Source organism: Chiloscyllium plagiosum, chromosome 48 (assembly GCF_004010195.1).
Source record: "Chiloscyllium plagiosum isolate BGI_BamShark_2017 chromosome 48, ASM401019v2, whole genome shotgun sequence".
Taxonomy (NCBI): Eukaryota; Metazoa; Chordata; class Chondrichthyes; order Orectolobiformes; family Hemiscylliidae; genus Chiloscyllium; species Chiloscyllium plagiosum.
Genome location: NC_057757.1, coordinates 2,426,403 through 2,451,035, shown reverse-complemented (window position 1 = coordinate 2,451,035; position 24,633 = coordinate 2,426,403). Strand labels below are relative to the sequence as shown.

Genomic DNA, 24,633 nt, shown 5'->3' with positions numbered 1-24,633 from the left:
TTGCTGCTTCCCAGCACCTTCTGGAGGCTAATTCCTTTGCTGCTTTTTAGAGATTTATTCATTCAATATGAAATCCTGGATATCTTTTATATAAAAAAAAAAGGCTTTTTAAAAATTCCAAACTTTTGACTGATGTTGTGTTTTAATGATTTGGAGACGCCAGTGTTGGACTGGGGTATACAAAGTTTAAAAATCACACAGCACCAGGTTATAGTCCAACAGGTTTATTTGGAAGCACTAGATTTCAGAACGCTGCTCCTTCATCAGGTGATTGTGGACTCCACAACCACCTGATAAAGGACCAGCACTCTGAAAGTTAGTGCTTCCAAGTAAGTCTGTTGGACTATAACCTGGTGTTGTGTAATTTTTAACATTGTGTTTTAAGTCATTGTGAATGAAAAGATTTGAAAATCTTTGAGGGCGCAGTAAAGGTTTTGAGATGGGTTCCAGGAATGGGGGTCTTCAGAAATGGGGATAGATTGGAGAAGCTGGGGCTGGTATCATTGGAAAAGAGAAAGCTGAGAGGACTTTTGATAGAGGTTTTCAAAATCATGAGAGTCTGGGCAGAGTCGAGAGGGAGAAGCTGTCCCCATTGACAGAAGAGAACGAGATGGCTCAGAGTTCAAGTAACTGGCAACAGAAGGTGTGAGGAAAAGCCTTTTTTTTTATATACAGTGAGCGGTTAGGATCTGAAATATGACCTGTGCGTGTGGTGGAGGCAGGTTCAGCCCTGGCTTTCAAAAGGGAGATGGATTTGCAATGCCATAGGGAGCAGATGGGATGAGTGGAAGTGCAAAGGGATGTCAAGGTTACAAGGGGCTGAGCGGTTACTTCCTGTGCTGTTGTGTCCTATGATTCTAACTTGCTTTCTATGTTTCAGTGCCAAACCATACCAGGAGATTTCTGTCTCCCCGCCCATACCCCTCCTGGGATTGGATGACGCTGCTCTCTTCCCTCGATATTCCCGGATGCGGCTGGGTACGGGAGAGGGACTGGTGGCTGAATCCTCCCTGTATGAGAATCAGATTCTGAAGGACACCCTCGATAAAGAGCGCACCAGGAGGAAAGTAAGGATTGTGGTTTATTGGTAATACCACAGGATTAATATTCCAGAGCCTCTGGGAACACATAGTCATAGAGTTGGACAGCACTCAAGAAGAGCTGTTGCTTTCTTTCAAAGACTCATACAGCACAGAAACAGACCCTTCTATCCAACCAGTCGATGCCGACCATAATTCCAAACTAAGCTAGTCTCACCTGCCTGCTCCTGGCCCATATCCCTCCAAACCTTTCCTATTCATGTACCCATCCAGACGTTGTAATTGTACCTGTCTCCAGCACCTCCTCTGACAGCTTATTCCAGACACAGACCACCCTCTGTGTGAAAAAGTTGCCCCTTGGGTCCCTTTTAAATGTTTTTCCTCTCACCTTAAACCTAAGCCCTTTAGTTTTAGACCCCACTACCCTAGGAAAAAAGACCATGGCTGTTCACCTTATGATTTTATAAACCTCTAAGTTCACTACTCAACCTCCTACACTCTAGTGCAAAAGGTCTCAGCCTATCCAGCTTCTCCTTACAACTCAAACCTTCCAGCTTAATAATAATCTTCCTATAACAGGGCGACCAGAACTGGACACAGTGTTCCAGAAGAGGCCTCACCAGCGTCCTGTACAACCTCAACATGACATCACAACTCCTATACTCAAAGGGCTGAGCAATGAAGACAAGCGTGGTAAATGTCCTTTTAACTACCCTGTCTACATGAAATGCAAACCTCAAAGAATTATATACCTGAATCCCTACGTCTCTCCGTACTACAACCGAAGGCTCTTTTATAATATGTGGACACAGCAGCAAGGCTTTCGCCCATCCTGAATTATCCTTCATCCAATTGTTTTGTGATATCACTTCAGAGAGTAATTAAGAGCCAATTACTTCGCTGTGGGTCTAGCGTCACACATAGACCAGTCTGGGTAAGGATGGCAGATTTCATATCCTAAAAGGACTTTGCTGCAAAAGGGGTTTTGCAATAGTTACCATGGTCTCCATAACTGAGACCAGCTTTCAATTCCAGATTCCATGCCGACCAGATGTCCTAAATTAATCTAGTCCCATTTGCCAGCATTTAGCCCATTTTTCTCTTAAACCTTTTCCTATTCATGTACGCATCCAGATGCCTTTTAAATTTGTTATTGTACCTGCCACCAACACCACCTCTGGCAGCTCATTCCATAAATGCGTTACCCTCTCTGTGAAAGCGTTGCCCCTCAGGTCCCTTCTAAATCTTTCCCTTCTCACTTTAAACCTATGCCCTCTAGTTTTGGAGTCCCCTACCTGGAGGCAAAGACTTTGACTATTTACCCTAATCATGTCCCTCATGATTTTATAAACGTCATTTTATAAGTGAGGTCATCCTTCAGCCTCCGATGCTGTAGGGAAAATAGCCTCAGTCTATTCAGCCTCTCCCTATAGCTCAAACCCTCTAATCCCGGCAACATCGTTGTAAATTTTTTCTGAACCCTTTGAAGTTTAACATTCTTCCTTTTGCAGGGAGACCAGAATTGAATGTAGTATTCCAAAAGTGGCCTAACCAGCATACTGTACAGCCACAACACCGGTTCAAATCCAACCCATAGCAGCTGATGGAATTTAAATTCCATCAGTAAAGCCGGTCTCAGTTATGGTGACCATGGTAACTATTGCAAAACCCCTTTTGCAGCAAAGTCCTTTAAAGATATGAAATCTGCCATCCTTACCCAGACTGGCCTATGTGTGACGCTAGACCCACAGCGAAGTAATTGGCTCTTAATTACTCTCTGAAGTGATCTCAGCAAAACAATTGGATTAAGGATAATTCAGGTGAGACTAGTTTAGTTTGGAATTATGGTCGGCACCGACTGGCTGGGCGGAATGGTCTGTTTCTGTGCTGTATGAGTCTTTGAAAGAAAGCAACAGCTCTTCCACTTCTCTTCAGACTTTTCAAAAGCCTCCTCTGCAACTCACCAACAGAATCCCTCCTAATTCCTGACCACAACCAGATGCATCTCTATAGTGTCTTGCTTTGAGGAGTGAAATGTCCTAAGCCTCCGCAAATAGAGCCTGTCCCTGAGCTGTGTGGAATATTAGCAAAAGCCTGACTGAAAGATGTCAGCTTAGAGGATGTCTTTAGTGAGGATATGATGAGACAACTGATGGCGTGGATCTATGGGTGGAGGGTTTAAAATTAGCGATGTGCCTTTAAGATATCTGCTGTGTGTGGAGGACTCTTGTACGCGTGATCATAGTTTGGGGGCTGAGATTGATTTTTTGTCAAGTCTGCAAAATGCCCTGGGGATCAAATCAAGAGCAGTCTCGGGCTGATTTGATATGGCATTTGGTGGTATGTTTAAATCGGAGTTTCTGTGACTACTTGGGTGATAAAGCTGTAAAGAGCCAGGCTGTATGAGGCATCCAAGGGAGTATTTTAAAATCAGAGTGGAACAGGAATTTGAAAAGCTCTGCATTTCATTTTGAAGTAAATTGCAAAGGCTTTGGCCCTGTGTCTTCCTCTGATCTCTGTCAGCCGCAGGTTCATGCTCCGACAAGTATAGTGCTCATACTCTGACGAGATCCTAGTCAGTGTGGAATTGAGGATGTTTCCACGTGTTGCAGTGTTTCTCTGCTCTATTGACCTCACTGGTTATTTGTGAGCTGCCTAGAAGGAGCTTGTATTGGTATTAAGCAGCTTGGGGCCCTGGCTCCCTCACTTGCTGGCTGGTTGTATTAAAAAGCCAAACACCCCTCTAATCCCCTTAGCAGGTGCTGATCCTGTCTCCTTGATACTTGCTGTCAACCCAAAAGCAGCTTTTTGGGGTCAGCTTCTGTCACAAAACCTCTGGTGAACCCTAGGTGGCCCTAGGTTCATGTGGCCTTAGTCTGAGTATCACAGGGAGGTTACATCACTGATAAAACCTGGAGAGCACTCCCCCAGCTACATGTGTGGCTGACCCGATCTTAAACTTTATTCCCTCCGAATAGCATGGTGAGGGAATGTGTGACCTCACAAAAACTAATACAAAATCAGTTCTGTTTGATTTGTGCTGCCTCATCAAATCAGATATATCTGACCTTTTTCTGACCTGTCAAATATAAAAAAGCAAACTCCCCTGGTGTGAGTTGCAGAATGTAATCTAACTGAGGGTTCAGGGATTTATACATAGACCAACAGGTACCCAGGAATAAGTTACAGACTAGAATTTAATCAGAGTTCAGGGAGCTTTTACACTATTATAAAATAATACATACCCGGGAACATGTTGCAAACTGAAATTTAATCAAAGAGTTCATGAATTTATCCATAGAATAAAAAAACAGGATGAGTTACAGATTGGAATCTAATCAAGGAGTACAGAACGGTTTGTGCATAAAGTAACAGATACCGAGGAATGAATCACAGCCTGGAATCTAATTGATATGGGATGGTTTATATATTTGAATAATTGATACCTGGGAGTGAGTTACAAACTGGAATCTAATCAAGGGGTATGGGATGGTTTGTATGTAGAATTACAAATATCTGGAAGTGAGCTACAGACTGGAAACTAATCCAGGGGTACGGGCTGGGGTATGTATAGAATAACAGATACCAGAAACGAATTGCAACCTTGACTAATCAAGGAATCTAATCAAGGCATTCAGATGGGTTACATGTTCTTGCTGTCTCGCGATGCTTAAAGAGGATTCATGACTTAACTTCGGGAGGTTTAAGAAGAAGCAATCCATTAAGTTCTTGAAAACACTTCATCTTTTACTCCTTGCATCGATTACTGCCTGCCAACTGTCTCACAGAAACTTATTCCTGTGCATTCCCACTAAGCATGGGAGTTCGGTTTTTGCAACATTTTCTCAATAACCGATGTTAAACTAACTGATGAATAATTACCTGTTTCTTTTTTGTCCCCATCCCTTTTAGAATAAATATGTTACATTTGTAGTTTTCTACTCCTCTTGCATTTTTCCAGAATTCAAGGATTCTTGGAAGATTACTACTATTTCTATAGCTACTTCTTCATTTTTCATTTTTAAATTTTTTTTCCTGAAGAATGTGTACCTAGATACCTTTGTCCCTAAGATGGTGCTATAAGTGGCGAGTTGTAAACTTTTTACTGGTATTCGTGAGTTCATGTGACAATAAAACTAATTCTAAATTTCATTTGAGATCCTAGTACGCGTTCCATCAGGTCCAGCGGACTTGTTGGTCTTAGCCCTTTCCCTTGTACTTTTTTCTAATGATGGTTAACCTATTTATTTTGTCCCTCCTTTTTACCTCTATTATTTAGTATTTCTGGAACACTATTAGTGTCTTCTACTATGAAGGCCAATGTAAAATATTTATTCAAGTTCTCTGCCATTTCGTGGTTTCCCATTATTACTTTCCCAGACTCATTCTCTAAAGGGGCTATGTTTGGTTTGGCCTTCCTCTTTTATATATTTAAAGAAGCTTTTTTTTTCTGTTCATCTTGATATTACTTGCAAGTTTACCCTCAAAATTTATTTTCTCCCTCTTTATCATTGGCTGGGTCATTTTTGTTGGTTTTATAACCTGCCCAGTCCTCTGGCTTACCACAATATTGACATATTGTATGTTTCTCTTCTTTCAATTTCATGCTATCCTTAACCTGCCGGGTTAATTACAGTTGGCTTGTCCCCTTCCTAGAATCCTCCTTTCTCACTGGGATATCTCTGGAAGGTTGATTATGACAAGAGTGCTTTCAGGTAAATAAATTCCATCCAGTCTTGCTGAAGTGACAGGTTTTTTTTTTGAATATGTACATCTCTAGAAAGGATCTAAACACCTTGTGAAGATAAAAGGCAAATTGGGCATCTTAATACATTTGTCTCTAACAACTTTTGTGTTTCCTTTTTGAAGGCTGACATTCTTTTCTAAGAAATAGGAGCAGGAAGAGGCCATTCATCTCATGCTTGCTCTGCCATTCAATGACTGATTGGATGCGACCTTAAACTCACTTTCCTGCCTCTCTCCCCTCACTCTTGACAAAGTTGATGAGGAGAAACATCATCTTTTCATTATCATGACAAGCCCCTTCAGAAACCTATTTGCTTGAATAAGATCACTTTTGATTATCTTAAAGTCCGTTGAGTTACCGGCATAACCTGCTGAGCTTTGCCTTGCAAGACAAACCCCTTTCCTCCTAGGAATCAGCTGGGTGAATTTGACCATGTGACTCCACAGGAAAAACACCTTGATATTCTGGCCAATGTGGTGCCTTTTCCTTATCCTTCTTTAGACTTGAAAAATTCATGCATTTAGGGACATACGAGGCAGGCAAGGCGCATGCTTATGTCTGCATTTTGTAGTTGATTTTGTTCCGGAATATATTGCTAGCCTGAATTCAGAGCTTATAGCATGAGGAGGGGGCACTCAACATCAAGCATGGATGATGAGAAATCTGTCCTGCTCTCTGCGCCTTTCATGGGTGGAAGGATTTGCAAGTTGATAATCAAGCCTGCACTTTGAACTCACCTTCCTTAGTCTTTAGGCCATTGGGTTGGACTTGTATCAGATGCTTCTAACTCGGAGGTAAGGAAGCTGCCTACTCTGGCACAAGACCCCCTAAGCTCGGATGCTGCCTGATCTGCTGTGTTTTTCCAGCACCACGCACTCAACTCTAATCTCCAGCATCTGCAGTCTTCACTTTCCCCTAAGCTTATTCCTCCACTAGGTTTATAAAAAAAAGCGACAGAAAGAAATTCATGTTAGTTTTATGAATGCTGATTTCTTTAAAAAAAACCATAACATTCTTATTCTGAAGCCTCTGTTTCTATGGGCCTGTCTATGGTTCAGTCTATCCTTTCGACTCTGCCCTTCTAACACTCAGAATTATACAGGCATTAATTGTTCAGTTGTGGAGCTGTGATTGACGTCTAATTTCTTGCTTCGTCCAACTACAGCACTGCGAGAAACAGATTCAGAGTCTTCAGAACAAGATCCTGGAGCTCCAGCAACAACTGGCTGTGGCGGTGTCAGCTGATCGGAAGAAAGACATTATGATCGAGCAGCTGGATAAGGTAAAAGGTGAACGGTTTTGAAGTTCAGCAGCCTCTCTGTAACCACGAGGGATAGTTGAAGTGGGCAGTATCATAGGGCACAAGAGACTGTCTCCTAATGAAGGACTGGCTATGAAGGTGTCAGAGAGTGTGCAGAAAAGATTCACGAAAATGATTCGTAGGATGAGAGACTGCAGTGACATGAACAGATTTGGGAAGTTGGGACAGTTTCCCTTGAAGAAGATAAGGGACGGGAGGAGATTTGATTAAGGTACTCAAAATCACCAGGGGTCTGCACAGATTGGATGGGGAGAAACTGTCCCCACTGGACAAAGGCTCAAGAATGAAAAGACACAAATTGTGGTTATTGGCAAAAGAAGCATCAAGAGAGACACAAACTTGTGTTTTAAAACAGTGAGTGGTTAGGATCCGGAGTGCACTGTTTGAGAATGTGATGGAGGCAGATTCAACTGAGCAATTTAAAACAGAATTGGTTTGTTATTCGAAAAAGGTGTGGGATTTCGGGGAGATGGCAGTGGAGTGAAACTGAGTGAGCAGAAAGACTTTAAAAAAAAAACAGAATAAAACTGAAAGAATTCCAGATGTTGTAAATCAGAAACAAAAATAAAAATTGTTGGTAAAGCTCAGCAACACCTGTGGCGAGAAATCAGAGTTAATGTTTCAGATCGAGTGATCCTTCCTCAGACCTTAGAAAACTCTGATTTCTATTCACAGATGCTGCCAGACCTGTTGAGGTTTTCCAGTGATCTCTATTTTTGTCTAAAAAAGACGAGAGGCATTTTTCTTAACATAGAGAGTTGTTTGTATGTGTAATGAACTTCCTGTGGAAGTGGTGGATGTGTGTACAGTTACAATGTTTAAAAGTCATTTGGATAAGTACATGAATTGGAAAGATTTGGAGAGATATGGGCCAGGAACAGGCAGGTGGGACTAGTTTGGGGGGGGGATCATGGTCAGCTCGGATTGAGGGGTCTGTTTTTGTGTTGTATGACTTACACTTAGGAGGATCAAGTGGAACTGGTTTAATATTCTGGTGGGAGAAACAAAATGGATTCTTAAAACTATTTATCTCTTTGCTGGAAAACAAATTTGCTCCTGTGGTTTTGTTTTGCATTTGTCTCTTTTCCCCTCCACGGACAGACACTGGTGAAGGTGGTGGATGGTTGGAAGAAACACGATTCAGAGAAATCGGAAGCCATGAGGCAACTGCAGGAGGATCGCGAGGCGGCAGAGAAGGGGCGCAGCAAGCAGCAACAGGTAGCAGCAGCTTTGTTTATGAAGAGGGGGTGAGATGTCTGTGCAGTGTTCTCTTCCTGCCTCTGTGTCCATGCTTCTGCCATCACCTACCACAGCACCATCCGAGACACGCACACGCACGATGCGGGCACACACCAAGGATCCTTGAATTCCTTTTCATCCTGACCTCCATTCAGTCAGTCGCAGAGTCACACTGGGACTCTGCTGCAAAGCCTTTTGAAAGCCTCCTGGATGCCCATCTTTTCCCCCATTAGGTTATCAGCAGCAATTTAAAATTAGAATTTGGATTCTTGTCTCATGTACTCAAATAAGTACATTGAAAAATTTACAGTCACCATTAAACAGCACCATCTTAGGTAGGGATTCTTAAGTATAAGTTCTTAGTGAAGAAAAATAAAGAAATAAAAGTCCAACAGTACAGACCAAATTAGAATTTGGTCAATAAATCAGAAAAAAATAAAGAAATAAACATTCAGAATAGCAGTCTTTCCAACCCAGTTGCTACCTAGCCTGTAGACTGTGTCGGGTTTCACCTCTAGGAAGTCCAGCTAGGCTGACAGACTGACACTCTAGGCCGGGAGACGGCCGCAGCGGGCCGCCGGGAAATCGCCGAGCCGAGCTGCGGTGAGACCCCCACTTTGTGTCCTCGGAGAAGCTGCAGCACCAGGCTGCTGAGAGACCATCACACTGAGCTGCGAAGAGACCGTCACGCCAGGCCAATAGCTGGTTCCATGCTGAGACCAGGACGTCAGGACATTGCTGAGATGAAAGGAAGAGAAAAGAAATCACAGATGAGAAAAAAAAAAGAAACCGACTAGCTTTGGCTGGCGAGTCCTATTTTGTCACCATCTTGCATCAATATGTGAGCTCCAGGACCTTCATGGGAATGTTATCAAACTTGTACACCAAACTCTATAAGCAGGTATTAAGGATCTTTTTAATTCATCCAGATCTTCCTAGCCCTCCATTTCCTAGGGAATAGAGGAAGGGGAAGGCCATTCAGCCCATTGAGCCTTCTGTGCTGATCAGGTACATTCATAACTGATCTTATACCTCAACACCATTTCCTGCACTATCCCCAACCACATTTAATTGCTAGAAATCTTTTGATTTCTGTCTTGAGTATAGTCCATGGCTGATCTTCCACAGCCGTCTGGGGTAGAGAATTCAATGTCCTCCGAGTGAAGGAAGGCCATTCTGAGGCTCTGTCCCCTGGTTCTTGATTCTCCAGCCAGGGGAACCATCTGTCCTGCACCTACTTTGTTCAGCCCTATAAGAATTTTCTATGTTTGAATGAGAGTTCTCCTCTGATGCATGATGCGAATGCTTTCCATTTTAAGGATATTGAGGCTGTCTCTCCCATGGTGATGATTACTGAGTCTTGTCAAAAACTCCAGCCTGGACCTTGCCATGAATTGGGAAACTGATGTCTCTGTGACCCTTTCACCCCAGGGTGACAAGTGTGTTTTTTTTTGAAGAAACTGGTTTCTTAAGGAATGCTGCCACTCAGGATCCTAGCTCCCTTGTGTTTCCATGCTGCTAACACCTTGCTTTAATGAAGATGGTCTCCAAAGGGCATCCCATCCAGACCTACCTCCTAACCCAATTACCCTGCATTTCCCATGGCTGACCCACTTAGCCTGCACATCCCTAGACAGTGTGGGGCAATTTAGCATGGCCAATCCACCCTAATCTGTGTATCTTTAGACTGGGAGGGAATGGGAACACCCAGAGAAAACTCATGCAGAATATGCAAACTCCACACAGACAGTCACCTGAGGGTGGAATTGAACCCTGGTGCTATGAAGCAGCAGTGCTAACCACTGAACCATTGGACCACCAGTGATATGGTATTAACATTTGTTATTGAAAGTTCAAGGGAGGTTTTCATTTAGATATCTGGACTAATGGTGACGTCAAAGTGTTTTAAGCAGGGAGTTATTCTAGTTTGGGAAGGGCCGTGGAAACACATTCAATAGCAGTCTTCGGAATGGGGAATTAAATGCTTGACAGGGAAAACTTGCAGGGCTACAGGGGAAAGGCCAGCTCTCAGAAGCGATGGGCTGAATGGTATCCTGTGTAGTAACATCCTCATAAGGCTGAATGCTGATGAGTTGGAAACTTGTGATATAATGTTAGTGGTTTTCCCAATTTTCTGCACCCCTCTTTGTGTTACTGTTGGGTTGGCAGCTTAACAATTCATATTACAAGAGAAAGGTGTGCTGATTGACTGGCAACTCAACTTTGTTTGACCAAGGTTTTGCCATGTAGAAAGCCACAAGGAATTTTATACTTCCTGAGATGTTGGGTAATTCAAAAAAAGCACAAGGCTTGAATGTATTCTTTTGGTTTCAAAGAAATAGCCCTTGCATATGAATGTATCTTGCTTCTAGTTAATTGTCAATCCAGTCAGAAGCTAACGTTGCCATAGTCCTATAGGAGCAAAGGGAGAGAGAGAGAGAGAGAAAGGAAAAAAAAAGAACTGGTGGTAGTTTAACTTGAGGGTCAGGCGATGGGAGAATTTGAGAAGTAGAGTCCTTCAGAGTAACCAGTGCAGGAATTGAGTCTATGCTATTGGCATCAGTCTGCATCACAAACCAGCCATCCAGCCAACTGAGCTAACCAAGCCCCTCTTGGGTAAAGTGCACTGTTTGAGAAACTAAATTGATTTTGTCACTGTTTCCAGCAATGTTCAAGACTCAACTGTTCTGCTGGTTCAGGGTATCAACTGGGTTTGGGGTCACAGTTCCCCAGTAAACTGTAGCCAAAACCTTGTTGAAGGGCCACAGAGAGAGTTGTTGCATCCAACAGAAGATGATGATAAAGTGACGCAGCATTTCTGCTTTCTGCCCAGGCCATGTTCAACTTGGAACAGCGTTTATCTCAAGCAAACCAAACCATGATGAAGGAGCAACAAGAAAGGGGTCTGCTGGAGGAGGAGCGGGGCATGTTGGTAAGGAAAAATAAACATTCCCGGCTTGATACCAACTTTAGAGAGTAATACCATTACTGTGAACTGTATGTACTGAATTAAAAATTGGGTGTTTGAGAACAAATCCTTTTACAATAGGAAATTGGCTTTTACACGAGTAACAATGTTGAGGGACTGAAATCCATGCCGGGTCTTTGGAAGTGCTGGAAACGAGATTGGCGCTGGTCGCTATCCATGGTCCTGAACACACTCACGAAACAGCTGCCTTGGTTTTATAACGTTTAAATGGGAGTAATTGTGAAGAAGACTGTTACTAGAATCCCTACTTCCAAAACTAGCACAAGGTATATGATTAGATTAGATTACAGTGTGGAAACAGGCCCTTCGGCCCAACAAGTCCACACCGACCCCTGTGCCACCGTGCCGCCCACAATAAAGGCTTTTTGGGTCCAAGGTCAGGGGTTAACTTGTATGGGAGATGAAATATTACTTGAGTAAATATAGAAATTGCTGGAAAAGTTCAGCACGTCTGACATAGATGCTGCCAGACCTGCTGAGCTTTTCCAGCATTTCTATATTTGTTTCTGCTTTACACAGCATCTGCAGTTCTTTCAGTCTTAAGTAAAAGCGTTGAATTATAATTTAGCCCCATGAACACCTCTCTTTTGAGCCCCACACCAGAGACATGAAAAAATAGTGTTGGCTAACATGTCTGTTCCAATACTGAGGGAGTGTTGTGCTGCCAGAGGTATCGTCTCTCAGGTGATCTATTAAACCAAGGTCTAGTCTGCTCTGAGAATGTCTGTCTGGAGTATGTGTGCACATTTCTGGAGATGGTCTTAAGCTTGTGACCTTCTCACTCAGAAGTGAATACAAAAGAGCAGGGTAAGAGGTGAGAGATAGTAAGAATGGACATAAGGGAAGATAAAACATAGGAGCAGGAGGGGACCTTTCAGCTGTTCAAACTTACAGTCCCATTCAACCAGGCCATAGCTGATCTTCCATCTCAGTGCCACAGTCCTCTCCTATTCCTGTACTCCTTAACCATCTTAGAACATAGAAATCTACTGAACTGGATCTTGAATATTCTCAACAAATGATTGATCAACCATGGCTGTTTGAGGTAGAGAATTGCTAAGAATCATAAACTTCTGAGAGAATTTCTCCTCATCATAGTTCTAAAAGACTGAGGCCCCTTATCCTAAGATTGAGTTCCCCTTTCAAATTCCAACCAGATCAACATCCATGCAATAAAGCCCTCTAAGAATTTTTGTTTCACATTTCAGTATATTTGGTCTTCAGTGAAGTGGCGATGACTTATTTACAATGCACTACGAACAGAAATGTAACGATGACTTGATTTTTCTGGTCTTCCCCACCGACGTTTGGTGCCCCTGCCCCACTCTGACCTTTTCTCCTTGTTTCTTCCCCTTCCCCTCCTCCACTGCCTCCCCCATAGGAGGAGCAGAACCAGATGCTGCAGAAGGCTCTGGAAGTGGAGCAGCAGCTCTGCCTGAGGCTTCAGGGTGACTACGAGGCGGCAGAAAGCAGCAGGCAGCATGAGTGGAAACAAGCTGAGGCATTGCGCACCAAACTTGCAGAGGAACGAGAGGCGAGCAGCCAACGCGAGAAGCAACTGGAACAGAGGATCACACAGCAGGAAGAAGAACTTCAGAAGCAGCTGGAAAAAGAGAAGGTGAAGTAGGGGGTGGGGTAGAGAGAGAGAGCAAATTAAGAGCGGATAACCATTAAAAAGCGCAAGGTTTCTAATTCCATACCTGAATCTTTGCCAATCAAATGTCTGTCTGACTCAGCCTTGAATATATTTCATGATCCAACCTCAACTGCTATGAGTGGAAGAGAATTCCAAAATCTAACAAACAACATCCCTTCTCATTGCTGCCTTGACTGAGCAAATCCTTATTTTGAAACTATGACCCTTGATTCTAGTATGCTCCTTGAGAGGAAATAACCCCTCAGAATGTTATTGGTTTCAATAAAGTCTCCCCTCATTCTTCTAAACTCCAGTGAAAACTGGCCCAATCTGCTCAACCTTTATGGAATAAGTCTCAAATATGTGCTTACAAAGAGCGAGTTTTTAACTTGTGGGAGGCGGCCATTCAGCCATCATCCCTGCACTGGAGCTGTGAAAGAGTCAGTTAATCCCACTTTCCCTCTGTCCTTTCTCCACGGCCCTGTAATTATATTATTTTTCCATCCTTCATCATGTATTTATCCAAATCCTCTTATGAATCCGATTCCATCATCTATAGGTACTCATTCTAAATCGCAGCTGCTGCCAAAAGGTAAAGCAAAGTTCTTCGCATTTCTCTGTCCCTGTTCCCCCACCAAATCTCAATCTGGTTCTACCACCTTTTAGTTTATCTCTCTCACCCTCAATTCCATCTATCAATTCCTCCGCTGCCTTACTGGCATGTCATAGTGTTGTATAGCAGGGAAACAGACCCTTCAGTCCAACTTCTCCATGCCGACCAGATATCCTGAATTAACCTAGTCCCATTGAGAGTCATAGAAATATACAGCATGGAAACAGACCCTTTAGTTCAACCTGTCTATTCCGACCAGATATCCTAAACTAAGCTAGTCCGATTTGCCAATATTTGGCTCATATCCCTCTCAACTCTTACTATTCATTTACCGTTTAAATGTTGTAATTGTACCAGTCTCCACCACTTCCTCTAATGTTGTAATTGTACCAGTCTCCACCACTTCCTCTCATAGCTCCTTCCATACACGCACCACCCTCTGCGTGAAAGTTACCGCTTAGGTCCCTTTTATATCTTTCCCCTCTCACCCTAAACCTATGCCCTCTAGTTGTGAACTTCTCCACCCTGGGGAAGAGACCTTGTCTATTTACGTTATCCACGCCCCTCATGATTTTATAAACCTCAATAAGATTTAAGATTCCTTAGTCACCCCTCCGTTTCCAATGCTCCAGGAAAAATAACCTGAGCCAATTCAGCCTCTCCCTATAACTCAAAGCTCGGTAGCATCCTTGTAAATCTTTTCTGAACCCTTTCAAGTTTCACAGCATCTTTTCTACAGCAGGGAGACCAGAATTGAGCACAGTATTCCAAAAGGTGCCTCACCAATATCCTGTACAGTCACAACATGACATTCCAATTCCTATACTCAGTGCACTGACCAATAAAGGCAAGTGTGCCAATAACCTCCACTATCCTGTCTACCTTCAACACCACTTTCAAAGAACTATGAACATGCACCCCGGGTCCTTTTATTTTCAGTAACAGTCCCCAGGACCCTACTATTAGGTGTACAAGTCCTACTACAGCTTGAAGCTTTGCTTCTGCCTTTGTTGTACAGGCAACTGCTCAACGTGAGACTCAGCGAGCACAAGACGCGCAGCAAGTCCTTGGAGCTGTCCAAACAGAGCTGCAGAGAGTGGAAATTGAGCTGGACACTGCGAAACGTGACAAGGAAAATCTGGAGATGGAGCTCAGCCTGGTCAAGGTATGAAATTTTCTAATGTCTCGGTTGACCAGAGTCCCTGCCCTGCATATAATCGAACCAGGAATGAATAAATAGGAGAAGGAGGAAACCATTCAGCTCCTCGAGCATGCTCCGCCATTCCGTAGGATTGTGGCTGATCTTTGGCTTCAACTCAACTTTCCCACCCACTCCTAATATCCCTCGATTCCCTGAGAGATCAAAAATCTGTCTCAGTGTTAAATATACTCAATAGTAAAAGCACCCAAACCCATCTGGCATAGAAAATTGTGTAGATTCAGAATTCATTGAGCATAAATGTTCTCCTTATCTCAAGACTAAATGACCAAGTATCTCTCTTATCCCAGGGCTGTGTTGTAGATTCCCAGCCAGAGGCAAACAACCTTTGGGTATCCACTCTATTCAGCTGGGTTAGAGTCTTGGCTGTTTTGAGGAGATCGACTCTAAAGAGTATTGGCCCAGTCTCCTCATCCTCTCTGCAACAAGACTGTCATCGAGATGTGCAGCGTGGAAACAGACTCTTCAGTCCAACTCACCCACGCTGTCCAGATATCCTAGCCTAATCTAATCCCATTTGCCAGCTCTTGGCCAGGTATTCCTAACCTCATCTAATCCTGTTTGCCAGCTCTTGGCCCATATCCCTCCAAACCCTTCCTATTCATATACCCATCCAGTTTCCTTTTAAATGATGTGATTGTACCAGCCTCCATCACTTCCTCTGGCAGCTCATTTCACACACGTATCACCCTCTGCGTGAAAAGGTTTCCCCCTTAGGTCCCTTTTAAATCTTTCCCCTCTCCCCCTAAACCTATGTCGTCTAGTTTTGGGTTCCTCATCTCAGGGAAAAGACCTTGTCTATTCACCCTCTCCATGCCCATCATGATTTTATAAACCTCTAAAATGTCACCCCTCAGCCTCCGACGCTCCAGGGGAACAGCCCAGCCTGTTCAGCCTTTCCCTACAACCTATGTCGTCTAGTTTTGGGTTCCCCATCTCAGGGAATAGACCTTGTCTATTCACCCTCTCCATGCTCGTCATGATTTTATAAACCTCCTAAAATGTCACCCCTCAGCCTCCGACGCTCCAGGGGAACAGCCCAGCCTGTTCAGCCTTTCCCTACAGCTCAAACCCTCCAGCCCTGACACTTTGGAGGTTGTCTGGTGAATTTGCTTTTGCTGAGCCAGTAGCTGGTGCTCGGTAGGACTCCGTGCCTCTGAAGCAGGGGAAAGCCATCCAGCAGTCTTGCACTTAACCCATGAGGCCGAATAGGAGAGAGCAGACAGATGAAGGGATGGAATATAAAGTCATGAGCAGCACAGAAGGAGGCAAATAGGCCCTTTGCGTCCATTTATTTCCATTCTCCCACTCTGTCCCTGGAACTGAAAGAGCAGAGAGGGGGACCGATTTTTCATTGTAATCTACATTTGATTGTCCCTCTGTTTCCTGGTCTTTGTATTCCAAACAGACAACTGTACTAAACTGTCTGAGGCTGACTGAGAAGTTCAGTACTATCTGAGTTAGCCAGGAGGGATGGGACAGGATTTCTGGTCCTGATCTAGACTGGCGAACTCAACAAATGCAGGCTCAGCTTTGAGAGGTAAGCGCCCTGCACTCAAACAAGCCAAGTTGAGTGTTAACGCTGCATGTGTCCCTGCTGCAGGCACGCTCTGAATCGCAGCGGGTCAAGAGCGAGACAGAGTTTAAGATGGCCCTGGAACAGCAGGTGACTGAGCGCCTGGCAGCCGTGCATGAAGACAGCATCCGGCAGACGGCCGCTGTGCGGGAGCAGCTCAGGTAAATGTCCCCCTCCCTCTGCTCGTGCTGGCTATGTTCAGGGAACTACCTCTTGCTGTCACCCACGCCCTCTCTTTTGATTTTCCCAGTTTTGACAAACGATGCTCTCGTACAGTAAAGATGAGAGTAGCAGTTTTCTTACGTGGCTGCTTTTGGAAACACAAATATCAACTGGCAACCCCTTTATTCACCCTGCTGTCCATGATACTTACCCAAACACTTAGCAGCAGAGCCCATGCATGAGGGTTAGCATTTGGAAAGGTAGGGGGCTGGAGAGATATAAATAAATTAATTAGCTTTATTGTCACATATATTCAGATGACTACAGTGAAAAGTTTACAATTCGCCTTGTACGGCGCCATTGTAGGCAGAAAGGTACAGGTTCTTCACCACAAGTTCTTAGGGAAAAAAATTAGAAAATAAAGAATTAAGAAGTCCAGCATTGCAGATTGTTAGAATAAATTAGAAATTAGACAAATAGAGTTCAGAACAATGGTCCTTCTAACCCAGTTCACGCTGGCAGCTAGCCTCCAGTCCAAATGATCTAGAACTTTTGAAAGAGGGCTAATTTTCAAATTTTGCAATCGATCCTAACTTTTGAAAAATTGTAAACTGTGATGAGGACAATGAGCCATTATGGAATCTAGAAAAAAGAATGGTGTTTTCTAAACTGCCCGTTCAGAAATACCATTGCACACCTCTGGAGAAGTTGGGACTTGAACCCTAGCCTTCTGTGCTAGAGGTAGGGATTCTACCACTATACTACAACAGCCCTTTTGGTGAGGGCTGGAAGCAAATGGGTGTATGTGTGGGACTTTACTGATCAAGCGAAGGAGGAAGTGTATTCAGCTATGGATTGCATGCCGTCCCTTTAATCCACGTGAGCTGGATGTCTGCCTTGGCGTCGACCTGTGAGTGGGACGATATTTATTACTGGTTATTTTCTAATCAACCTGTTGAGAAATGTTATTGTCTTCCTCTGGAGGAAGTGGGACTTGAGCTCAGAGCCCCTGATCAGAGTGGGGACACTATCACCTCACCACAAGAGCCCGAGAACTCCAGACTCTGCAAACCTGGAGCAAGTTTTCTGAATGATCTGAGATATTTTCTAATTTTCTGTTCAGATGTGACTTGAATGTGAACCTCCTGGCTCAGAGATACAGATATTACCATTGTACCACAAGATCCCCAAGGATGCTAACTTAAGCTTTGTGGCTAAAACACCTTGCTCTTGTTGGAGATTGTGATGTCTGATTTTTCTTGTCCTGCTCTTTAGGAAACAGATCATGGAAATGGCTACACAGCATGAGGTCGAGATGGGTAAGCAGCTAGCTGAGTTCAAATCGGAACTGCAGGAGCGAGAGGAGAGGCACCGTGGCATAGCTGAGGGGTATGAGATCAGGTAGGGGGTTTGTTTTTAAAACAAAATTACTTCTATTTTGCTTTGATTGCCACTGAAGCTCCCTCCTTCTATTCTCCTTTGTGGTGCTTGGCCTTTTTGCACAGCCTGGTATGTTCCCAACTGTCCTGTAGCTTGCGATTTATTATGTGAAATCTTCTGTCCTTGCTTGGTCTGGCTACGTGTGACTCCAGATCTATAGCAAAGTGATTTGACTCTGAAATGACCAAATAAGGCCCTCAGTTCAAGGGCAATTAGTGATGAATGAGAAGTGCTGGCCTTGCCAACGACGCCCATGTCCAAATATTACTTTGGGAATAGTCTGTTGAAGCTCCCAGTATTGGTTACCCACAGTAGAACAGACAATGTTTGGTACGAGTGCACAGCAACAGAAAGTAGGAGTGAACAATTTCATGATGATGAGCATCATGCAAAGCCTCTTAAAATCCAGAGACTCTGTTTAATCAAAGTAAGTAGTCTACCGAGGTCACTGGATCTCAGTCATAGTGTTATAGAGATGTTCAGTGTGGAAGCAGACCCTTCGGTCCAACTTGTCCATGCTGACCAGGTTTCCAAAATGCTCACCGGGTCAGGTGGCATCTGGGCAGAGAGAAAACAAGTTTGTGTTTCAGCTCCATGTCTTCCTTTCAGAGCTGATGGTCAACTCTGAAACAATAACTCTGTTTCTCTCTCCATGGATGCTGTCTGACCTGCTGGGTGTTTCTTGCACTTGTTTCCCCCAATCCCGGCATCCATATTACAAACAACAGTCATTTGGCTCAGTAGACGAGGACAGAGTTTCTGTCATAGAGTCATAGTCAAAGACTTATCCAGCACAGAAACAGACCTTTCTGTCGAATTCGTCTGTGCTGACCAGGTATCCTAAATTAATCTAGTCCCGTTGTCAGCGTTAAGCCCATATCCCTCTTAAACCCTTCCTATTCATGTACCCATCCAGATGTCTTTTAAATGTTGCCATTGTACTAACCTCTACCACTTGCTCTAGCAATTCATTCTGTATATGTACCACCTTCTGTGTGAAAAAGTTGTCCCTTGGACCCCTTTTAAATCTTTCCCATCTCACCTTAAACCTATGCCCTCTAGTTTTGGACTCCCCTACCCTGGGAAAAAGACCTTGGCTGTTCACCTTATCCATGCCTCTCATCCATAAACCTCTATATGGTCACCCTTTAGCCTCTGACACTCCAGAGAAAAAAGCCTCCGCCTGTACAGCCTCTCCCTCTAGTTCAAACCCTCCAATCCCAGCAACATTCTCGCCAATCTTTTCTGAACCCTTTCACGTTTCACAACAGCTTTCCTATAACAGGGAGACCAGAATTGCGCACAACATTCCAAAAGTGGCCTAACCAATGTCCTGCACAGCCGCAGCATGATCTCCCAACTCCTATATTAATGCCCATTAATGCAGTCTTTCAATCTAGAGTAACGGGTCATGGGTTCAAGACCTATTGCCTCTGTCTCTGCAACCATTCTCAAACCACCTCCTCTCAAAATCTCAGACTAAGCAAAGCCTTGCAAATTCCTTTTTAACACAAAAAAAGTGAAAACTTTTAAGGAATCAACCCAGAAAATATGTTTTGTTTTCTTTGAAAGCAATTAGCTCTCTGATATAAAACCAAAAGAAGTGCGGATGCTGTAAATCAGAAACAAAAATACAAATCGCTGGAACAGCTCAGCATGTCTGGCAGCATTTGTGGAGAGAAACCAGAGATAATGTTTTTGGTCCAAAACCTTGAATCTGATTTCTTTCCACAGAAGCTGCCAGACCTGCTGAGCCTTTCCAGCAATTTCTGTGTTAGCTCTCTGAAATCCTATGTTTGTACTTTATTTGCCTACACAGCTCCCCACCTAGATACTCGAGCAGGCCAAGCTTCCCAGAGCAGTACCAAGGAGAGCTGCACCCTTTGAGGTGCTGCCTTTGAAACGGGACAATAGACAGAGACCTCTCAGTTTGACATAGGACCACTGTTACAACAGAAAGCGGTGAAGATTGCCCCAGCGTCCTGCAGCTGACGATTATCTCTTGATCATGGTCAATAGTAAATTTTGATCGCAATCCCGTTCTTGCTCGACAGAGTTTATCTGTTGCATTTTTTGCCTCATAATGGTGACTGCACTTTTTATGAAGTACGCCATTGGCTGTAAGTTACTTTGGGAGGCATCGCATTGACGGGTGCTGTCTAATTGCAAGTCTTCCTCTCTTGCATGACGGGCTGTAGGCTGGCGAAGGTGCAGGAGGAGATGGGCAGACTCCTCACCACTAAGAGGAAGCTGGAGGTGCAGCGAGGTGAGATGGTGATCAAGTTGCAGAGCATGATGCAGACACACTGGAACGAAGCACTGAAAGTGCTGATGTCCGAAGACTCGCCCCCAGGCCTCCAGAGATTCTCGGTACGTGGCCGAAAGATGCCTCACACATACACCCAGTAGACTTGAACACAAGAGTTAGGAGCAGCGAGAGATCATGTGGCCCCTTGGGCCTGCCAATTTGTTTATTTGTAGAATGCCACATTCCCCGTTTGACCTTTGATGTTCTTGTTTAACAGGGTGCGGCACAGTATCTGTGTTTAGCACTGCTGCCTCACGACCCCAGGGACCCATGTTCGATTCCAGTTCAGACCACCATTTGTGTGGAGTTTGCATATTCTCCCTGTGTTTGCGTGGGTTTCCTCTGGGCACTCCAGTTTCATCCCACGGTCCAAGGATGTGCAGGTTAGGTGGATTGGTCATGGGAAATGCAGGGTTACAGAGATCGGGTAGGGGGTGGATCTGGGTGGGATGCTCTTCAGAGGGTCAATGTGGACTCAGTGGGCTGAATGGCCTGCTTCCACATTGTACGGATTATCTGATTCTATGAAGGATCACAATATTGAGGCTATAGGGTCCCCAGATGGGGGAAAAAAAATGTTCTTCCAACTGAAGCTCACCAGAGGGTAATAGTCCTGAGAAGAAAATATCCCTTGACTCCCTTGTTGATCAGAGATCTTTCCACCTCAGCCCTGAATATAATTATTGCCCCACTTCCATTGTTCACAAAACTGACCACCGGAGAAAATATTTCTTCTCCTTTTCATCTTATATGGGAGACCACATGATCTTCCACAAGGAGAAACATCATAGAATCCCTACAGTGTGAAAGCAAGCCATTTGGCCTGAGTCCACACTGACCTTCCAAAGAGTATCCCACCAGGACCCACCCCGATATCCTATCCCCATAACCCTGCATTTCCCATGGCTAACTCGCCTAACCTGCATATCCCTGGACACTATGGGACAATTTCCCATGGCCAATCCACCTTAACCTGCACATCTGTGGACTGTGGGACGAAACCAAAGAATCCGACAGAAACGCACACTAACGTAAGGAGAACATGCAAGTTATACATAGACAGTCATTCAAGGCTAGAATCGAACACTGGTCCGTGGTGCTGTGAGGCAGCAATGCTAACTACTGAGCTATTGTGCCATCCTTAACATCCCTGCTATCCTTTCAGTGCTTTCCCTATCAAGCCTGCTCAGAACCTTGTCTATTTCAATAAGGTCACCTCCCATTCTTCTAAACACTACTGAATAAAGATCCAGGTCAGGCAGTATCCTAGGAGCAGGAGAATCGACATTTCGGGCATTAGCCCTTCATCAGGAATCCCATTGATAAAGGGCTTGTGCCCGAAACATCAAATGCCCTGCTCCTCGGATGTTGCCTGACCTGTTCTTTTCCAGCACCACACTCTTGACTCTGATCTCCTGCATCTGCAGTCCTCACTTTCTCCTGAGTAAAGATCCAAACTGCTTGATCTTTTGTCATAAAGTAAACCCCTTCATCTCCAGACTCAGTCAAGTGAACATTCTCTGACCAGCTACTCGTGCAGTTATATCTTTCCTTCAGTAAGAGACCAGAACTCTGTACTCCCAGATGTGGTCGCACTAGCTCCATGTAGAGCTGCAGCAATACTTTGCTACTTTTTAACTCGATTCCCCTTGCAGCAAATACCAACCTCCCATTTGCCTTCCTAATCACTTGCTGCAGGCCACTTGGGTGTGGATGTTTGAGTTGTGGGGACTTCCAGCTTGTCCTACCCGCATGTTTTCCATTGCATTGGACTTGGAATAAAATAAATGAATTGATGCTACAAATGAAGGTGAATGGATATGACCTTATAGCCATTACAGAGACATGGTTACAAGGAGATCAAAGCTGGTAACTAAATATTCAGAGGTATGTGACTTTTTGAAAGCACAGGCAGGAGGGAAAGGGTGGTGGTTCGGAGGTATGGAGGCAACAGCAAAAAACATCTTTGACCAGAAACTATAGATTCCATGTTAATGGAGGTCAGAAATAACAAAGGGACGAAAGCACACTGTCAGGACGAGGTTAAAGGACCCCAAGTAGTAGTACTTGGCAGGACAGAGAATAAATCAGGAGATAATGAAGCCTTGTAAAAAGGCAGTATATTAATCATCAGTGACTTTCATCTTCATTTGGATTAGGAAGTCAGAGGTAACCACAAGGAAGAATTCCTCAAGTGTAATCCTTTCTAAATTGTCGTGCCCACAAGGAGACAGTTACTCCAGCCAAGGCTGCACCAGTGTTTTATACAGATTTAACATAATCTTCATGCTGATGCTTAATTTAAAATGATGAAAAGCTTTGATGGAGGAGGCATTGAGAAGATGTTTCCTGTTGTGGAGACGACCTGACCTAAGGGCCATCAATAAGATGTTAACAAACTCAGGAGGAACCTCTTTTCCAGTTCTCTGGGTACCCATTGCCACTGGAAGTGGTTGCAGTGAATCATTTGGGTACTTTTAAGGGGATGTTGAATAAATAAGAGGGAGAAAGAACTTTGAAGGGAAGGGATTAAAGGAGGGCATAAATACCAGCATGGTCTGAATGGCCTGTTTCAATACTGTCAGTTTGATGTTAAACGTGTTAAATGTCATTGCTGGATTGTACTGTGTTTGTTACATTAATGGGTGCTTACTTTGGTTGCACTGGTTGACAGTCAAACTCCTGGGGTCATTGTAATTCTATGCCTTGCTGCGGAAGCACTATTACTGGAGTGCAGAGGAGTCATTCCAGCTCTGCTATGCCTCTATCCCACGTTACGTTAAGGTAATACAAATGTGTTTTTATTTGTAAGTCATTCTTTGGTAGGTGACAGTTCTAACAACTCTGTGTTAATGTCTCCAGCAGCAACCTGCCCTTCGTCACAACCAAGTGCCTGTTTATACGGAACTTAACCGCACAACATCGGCCTCGGAAGCCATCAACAACTCAGATCTCTCGTCTTCCTCTACAGTGCCTTACCCTGTCCCAACCTCAGACACTGACTGGCTGAAGCATTCCTCCGAAAGCAGGGACACTCATGCGTCTGGCGCCCAAGTGCACAAGAATCTGGTCAAACTGCAGAACTCTACCTGTGTCAGCCAAAGGGAGGAATCCCATTTCTCCACGCTGGCTCCAGATTGCAAGGTTCAGGGAGACAGGATTGAGGGCGGACGACCCTCCTACACTAACCGAGAGGCTTGTGTATTCGTGGATAATTCCACATTGGATGGTCATAGCTTCCATGGTTCCTTTCCTCAGGGCGTTCCCTTGCAGCCTGTGGTACAGGCTCCCTCTCACCAACTGGCATCGATGGCAGCCAAAGACCAGGAGTCTGACCCGTGTCCCAACAACCTCAGCAGACATCATACGCTGGCTTCAACTGCTGCCGAAACTCTGAAGCCCCTGATGAAAGGGGGAGGTTACCCGCAGCAGGGTCCCCCGCACTGTGGTGACCAGCCACCACTGTCTGGGAACTTGTGTTTCTCTGAGCAGAGCCAGAATCAGTCAATGATGCTCCCTCTGCTGCCCTACCATCCATCATTGGAAGACCTCAGCCAATTGTTAAATTACAGCTTCCTCAGCCACGGCAGCTTCCAGCCTCTGGAGCCACAGGTGGATGAGACCATGGTAACAGGTAAAGCAGAACCTGGGCATAAGAGGTAGCCTACTTCCCTCTGCACCTCTCCCTCTTTGGGGTGGTGATGGCCTGGTGGTCTTATCACTCGAATATTAATCCAGAAATCCAGCAAATGTTCTGGGGACCTGGGTTCAAATCCCACCATGGTAGATGGTGGAATTTGAATTCAACAAAGAATCTGGAAGTAAGAATCTACTGATAACCATGAATTAGTTATTGGTAGGAGAGACTAGGACCCAAGGACACAGCCTTAGAGAAAAGGAAAGATCTTTTTGAATGGAGATAAGGAGAAACTTCAGCCAGAGAGTGGTGGATCTATGGAATTCATTGCCACAGAAGGCTGTGGAAGCCAGGAAATTGACTATATCTAAGACTGAGGTAGATTTGTTCTTTAGTATCAAGGGTTAAGGGGAGAAACCAGGAAAATGGGGATAAGAAACTTATCAGCCATGATTGAATGGCAGAACAGACTCGATGGGTTGAATGGCCGAGTTTCTGCCCCTATGTCTTATGGTCTTATGAATCCATTATTGATTGTCGGAAAAACCTAGCTGGTTTATTAATGCCCTTTAGGGAAAGAAACTGCCACCCTTACCTGGTCTAGCCTACATGTGACTCCAGACCCAGAGTAATGTAGTTGACTCTTAATTGCCCACATTCCATGTGTGAATACCCCTCCCTCGTCTCCCTTTCCCCCCCACTTCCC

General features: G+C 44.3%; 1 protein-coding gene across 12 annotated transcripts in view; it reads left to right on the top strand.

Moving 5' to 3' along the window:
• cntrob (centrobin, centrosomal BRCA2 interacting protein) overlaps positions 1-24,633 on the top strand; it is a 49,361-nt gene that overhangs the window by 11,849 nt on the left and 12,879 nt on the right. For 11 of the 12 annotated variants that reach the window (XR_006310314.1, XR_006310313.1, XR_006310316.1 and 8 more), the window contains exons 5-14: positions 881-1,067; positions 6,953-7,069; positions 8,210-8,326; positions 11,181-11,279; positions 12,718-12,954; positions 14,604-14,750; positions 16,408-16,541; positions 17,818-17,943; positions 20,181-20,352; positions 23,153-23,924. Coding sequence is in view for 6 of the 12 variants with exons in the window: in XM_043683474.1 (XP_043539409.1) it covers positions 881-1,067; positions 6,953-7,069; positions 8,210-8,326; positions 11,181-11,279; positions 12,718-12,954; positions 14,604-14,750; positions 16,408-16,541; positions 17,818-17,943; positions 20,181-20,352; positions 23,153-23,924 (2,108 nt within the window). In the remaining 6 variants the exon portion in view is untranslated. The remainder of the gene's footprint in view (positions 1-880; positions 1,068-6,952; positions 7,070-8,209; positions 8,327-11,180; positions 11,280-12,717; positions 12,955-14,603; positions 14,751-16,407; positions 16,542-17,817; positions 17,944-20,180; positions 20,353-23,152; positions 23,925-24,633) is intronic. The other variant, XM_043683475.1, reaches the window with a different exon arrangement.